This window comes from Cystoisospora suis (assembly GCF_002600585.1).
Source record: "Cystoisospora suis strain Wien I chromosome Unknown contig_1115, whole genome shotgun sequence".
NCBI classification, from domain to species: Eukaryota; Apicomplexa; class Conoidasida; order Eucoccidiorida; family Sarcocystidae; genus Cystoisospora; species Cystoisospora suis.
The window spans coordinates 10,425-14,585 of NW_027153916.1; the positions used below are offsets into that span (position 1 = coordinate 10,425).

General features: G+C 51.5%; 2 protein-coding genes across 2 annotated transcripts in view; one reads left to right on the forward strand and one right to left on the reverse strand.

Moving 5' to 3' along the window:
* The window catches only part of CSUI_002693 (wd g-beta repeat-containing protein), a 5,531-nt gene extending 1,981 nt beyond the window's left edge, over positions 1 to 3,550 (reverse strand). The window contains exon 1 of the mRNA XM_068062892.1: positions 1 to 3,550. This exon is cut by the window's left edge and continues 1,981 nt beyond it. Within this exon, the coding sequence (XP_067925129.1) occupies positions 1 to 2,128 (2,128 nt within the window). The 5' untranslated portion in view covers positions 2,129 to 3,550.
* A 117-nt stretch (positions 3,551 to 3,667) lies between these two features.
* The window catches only part of CSUI_002694 (rhomboid protease rom1), a 4,352-nt gene continuing 3,858 nt past the window's right edge, over positions 3,668 to 4,161 (forward strand). Inside the window, exon 1 of the mRNA XM_068062893.1 lies at positions 3,668 to 4,161. This exon is cut by the window's right edge and continues 702 nt beyond it. The gene's annotated coding sequence lies outside the window, so the exon portion shown is untranslated.

The window sequence follows — 4,161 nt, forward strand, 5'->3', positions numbered from 1 at the left end:
CGGAGTGTCCTTTTAGAGTAGAAGTCACCTTCTGCGTATTCGCGTTGACCGTATATAGAGTGACGTCCGCAGCCGCAACGAGGGCCACACGCTCCTCAAAAGCTACATCAACGTGAAGCAGCGGAGCTTTGGAAGGAGACACCAAGAAAGAGTAGACCAAAGAAGGGCTTGTTGCGTCTAAGAGAGCAAGAAACCCATCCTGTCCACATGTCAGAAGCAGTTCATGACTTCCACGACTGAATGCTCCATCATGTCGGCCCGGATCGTCGATTCCCCAAGTGCTAGGAACTGCACAGCATGCATAGACACTCCCCCTGTGTGCCAGAAGGGTCTTCTGTACTCGGGACGGTGGACTGAGACAGGCGTCTTTCCCTCCTAATCCTCCTGGGGTTGCACCAGGAAAAGGCCGGAGGGGAGAAACTTCAACATACTCTTCGTCCTCATCCACACCAGAGGTCGACGAAACACCTCTGCGTGCCCTGGTTGACGATACAGAGGGAGAAACAAAGTGACCATCGTCTTGCCTCTTGATCTTATCCTCGCCTACACCTCCACCACCACCCGATCCATCACCGTATGAGCTCACCGAAGTCGTAAGAGGAAACGGAGAAGAACCATCATAACTCGTGCCACATGTCGTGCCAGGAGACGAGTCACCTTTGAAGGTCTTTGAAGACGATGCCGAGGCTTCGTTTCCAGCATTTGCCGATGAAATCTTAGACTTCCCCCAAGGGTATGGAGAGAGCGCAAGCACTTGCGCCAGAGAGCTGACGCTACTTCTCCTTGAATGTTTGGAAGATGCAGTTACTTCCTCAGCAGCTCCGGAATCTCTTCCTCCCTTCGACCTTTCTTCTCCATCGTCTCCCTGATCCTCTGCACGACCAGAAGGAGAAGCCCTTCTCGCATCACTTTGTTCTGTCTCTGTCTCGTTCGCGCCTTCATCCCCCGGAGCGTCAGCCGAAGTAGGACGTAACCCCGCAAGAAGAAGAAAAGCACGATGTGCGGGATCTTCCGCTGCAGCGACAGGTGTCTTTTCAGCTCGCCTGGTTTGTTGTTTCTCCATAATCGAGACATACAGCTGCTGCATTTCATTGAGGCGAGTCGCTTCTGCCTCTTTATACCGTAGCAGCTCACGTAGATATCTTTCATTTTCGAGAGCCTTTTCCATAACATCCTGTTGGGCGGCTTGTAGTGCAACTTGTAGTTGACTACGTTCCTTCTGTAGAAATTCGCAGGCCTTGTGAGATTCTGCCAAATCTTTTTCCTTATCTCCTAGCTCGTCTTCTCGCTCACCAACCAACCTCCTTAACACATCACTTTCTAAAGTCTTCTCTTCCAGTTTCTTCTGTGCCTGTCTCAGTTGTCCTTTTAGAACTGTGACATGCTCTTCTGCTGTCGATGCTCTTTTTGTCGCTTCAGCTAACTGTTCCTCCAGTTTCGCAGATAGGGTTCCAGCATCCCTACCTCCTGTACCGCCTCCTCGACTCCCTACGCCCCGCACGCCCCCTCCCCAGAAAGGAAGAGGGCCTAAATGAGGGGCGGGAGGAGGTGGGTGAGATGGAAGAGGCCCATCTCCACTAGAGTCAGCTCTGCTTCCACCTACCTCCTTATGGGAGAAGGAGCTCTTACCGGAGAATCCGAAGGGATAAAGTGAACCATCTTTCCTCTTTTCATCTGTTTCATGGTCAACACCAGAGAAGTTTGTCTTTCTCTCTCCCTGAGGAACGTCAGGTCCTCCGGCAGAAAAAATTAAGGGAGAGGCACCGGTAGCAAGACTCTGCAAGGCGGCAGCTGCTAGAAGACGTCGATTGTCCTCAACTAAAGCCGAATGAGATGAGATCAAACTCTGAAACCACTGAGATTGTATACGGTCACGTATAGCCAGTCTACGTAGAAAAACATGCTCCCATAAGGGTACACGAGGTATGTACGCATGCCGTCTACGATGTCGTTTACGAGAAGACTGAGACCGGGAAAAAGTAGGTGACGGAGATCTTGAACCAGAAGAACAAGTAGAAGCCGAAGAGGTAGAAGAGTAACGCTCGCGATGATGATACAAATGCGTTCTCGCACGAGGGGTGCGAGAAGGACAATGCGCGCCAGCGTAAGAGGAGGAGAATGAAGGCATCTGTAGAAGGCAGTTCGGAGCTTATTCTCGAGAGCGATACTCGGAAGTTCAGTTTCAGTAGGAAAATAGTACACTTTCTTCAACAGAGACCCACGATACTTTGCGTAATGACGTTATTCCAAAAAAAGTGAGAAAGCGACAGTGTCAGTTGCTCGGCAGAAACCTTGGATGTTTATTGATGTTTGAGGTCTTCACGACTGAGACTTAGTCCGGCGTCTTCGCAAAAGAAGTGGAAAGGAGAATGGAAAATTCCTGAACATGAACTATTGTTTCCAAAAAAGAAACACATCAGCTGACAGCAAAATCACTCGGAGTGTCGACTTGTGTAACCAAGAAAAGCAAAGACTAGGAAACATGACGGGTGTCAACGTGGAACCTTGGACAACAGATGTGCAGGCTGCATCGATCACCAGCTGCGAGCGCTATTGGATACAAAAACAGGCGTGACGTCAGCATCGGCAGCTGCAACGGAACTGTCACGTACGTACACCAGTAAATGAGGACAACTACTGGACCGTACACCAGAACCGAAAGCCCCCCTCAGTTACGGGCGTGAGTGAGTTATTCCTGATAGCTGGTCTGCCACAGAGAAAGCCAAACCGACATGGTGGGAAAACAAATCCGGGAAAGCCAACCACGGGATCACACAGGAGGTCTCTACACCGTGGGGAGGAACAAGTCGACAAGGTACGTGAACGGTCTTGACGGATTCCCTGGCGGCCCAGCTTCGCGGGAGCAGCGAGGGAGAGAGAGTTAGGGGCTCTCCAAAGCCCAAGGATGGAAAAACCCAATTCTACCAAGTCCTCGTTGTTGAACCCGAACACGATCGTCCCAAGACAACCGTAGTGAGCAAAGTGGACTGCGAGTAATTGATCACGGGTCCCGCTAGTTCGGGACGTGTTAGCCAGGCGAGCTCAAGAACTTGATTTGCCCGGTCACAACCAGTATATCTGGGGAATCGCGCAAGAATAGGGCGGAGGACTTCCTGTCGACAGCTTCGCTAAGTGAACACCAGGACAAAGACACTCGACAGGAGCCGTTGGAGTTCCGATGGCACTCAGCATCCGACCGACAAGAAAGCGAGACGGCACGGGGCGCCCCCAATAAGGAGGCATACAGATACGCCAACGAGTATAGACAGTGAAAGACAAGGAAAACGGAGAGCAGACGAAGAGGACGTCAGGCTGGTGCGGCTGTACGAAGCATGCTCGTACCAATCGGGTATTGTACTGGCGCATGCAGAAGGGTGAAACAACAGGAAAGCTTCCCGACGCGCAGGGCAGCAAAGCATTCCAAAGAGTAAGCGACGAATTACCACGAGAAAGTGACTTCTTAGAACCCAAAGCAGTGCCAGCAACCAACTTCCTTGTACAGAGGAGCTCCGATATGTAGAGGTAGCTTTTTGAACCTCGTGCATGCCTGGGCCTCTTTCTGGACATCTAGGAGGCGTAACGGCTACCGAAGTCCCCGGGAGAACGCGCTCCACGACCCCCCTACCGGAGGGATGTACGTGGCTGCGCCCAATGCATGTCAATGAGAGGTCGCTAGTGGTGTAGAGGCACGTAGGCCCGAGTGTGTACCGAACTCCGTACAGTTGAGAATTTTCCTTGGCAAGCTTCTGCAACGCGAAAACAACGATGACAATTTCTCACGTTAGACGAGCGGAAGGGCCGGCCTAGTTCTTAGATGGTGGTAGAAAAAGACTACGCACGGAATCGACAGGCGTGCGTCTCGACTAGCGGCTGCAGCGAGCCCACGTTTGTAGCTATCGTCATTGCAGCTGCGGAAGTAGGACTTTCTCTGTCACAACCCGCGCATGCCAAGTTATTAAATGGAATCACCCTTCATTTCTCTCTCAGTTCTTGTTGGTCCCCCTGACAAACTGCAGAGAAAGCTGAGCCGGAGCTTCTCTGCCCAGGCGGTGTCATTTCACAATCGAAACTGAATGCCGTTGATTTTTCTTCAGACGCTGTGTATTTATCAGTCCTTCGCGTCCTTTCAAAAACCGAATTTGGGTCACCCGGCCTTTTCCT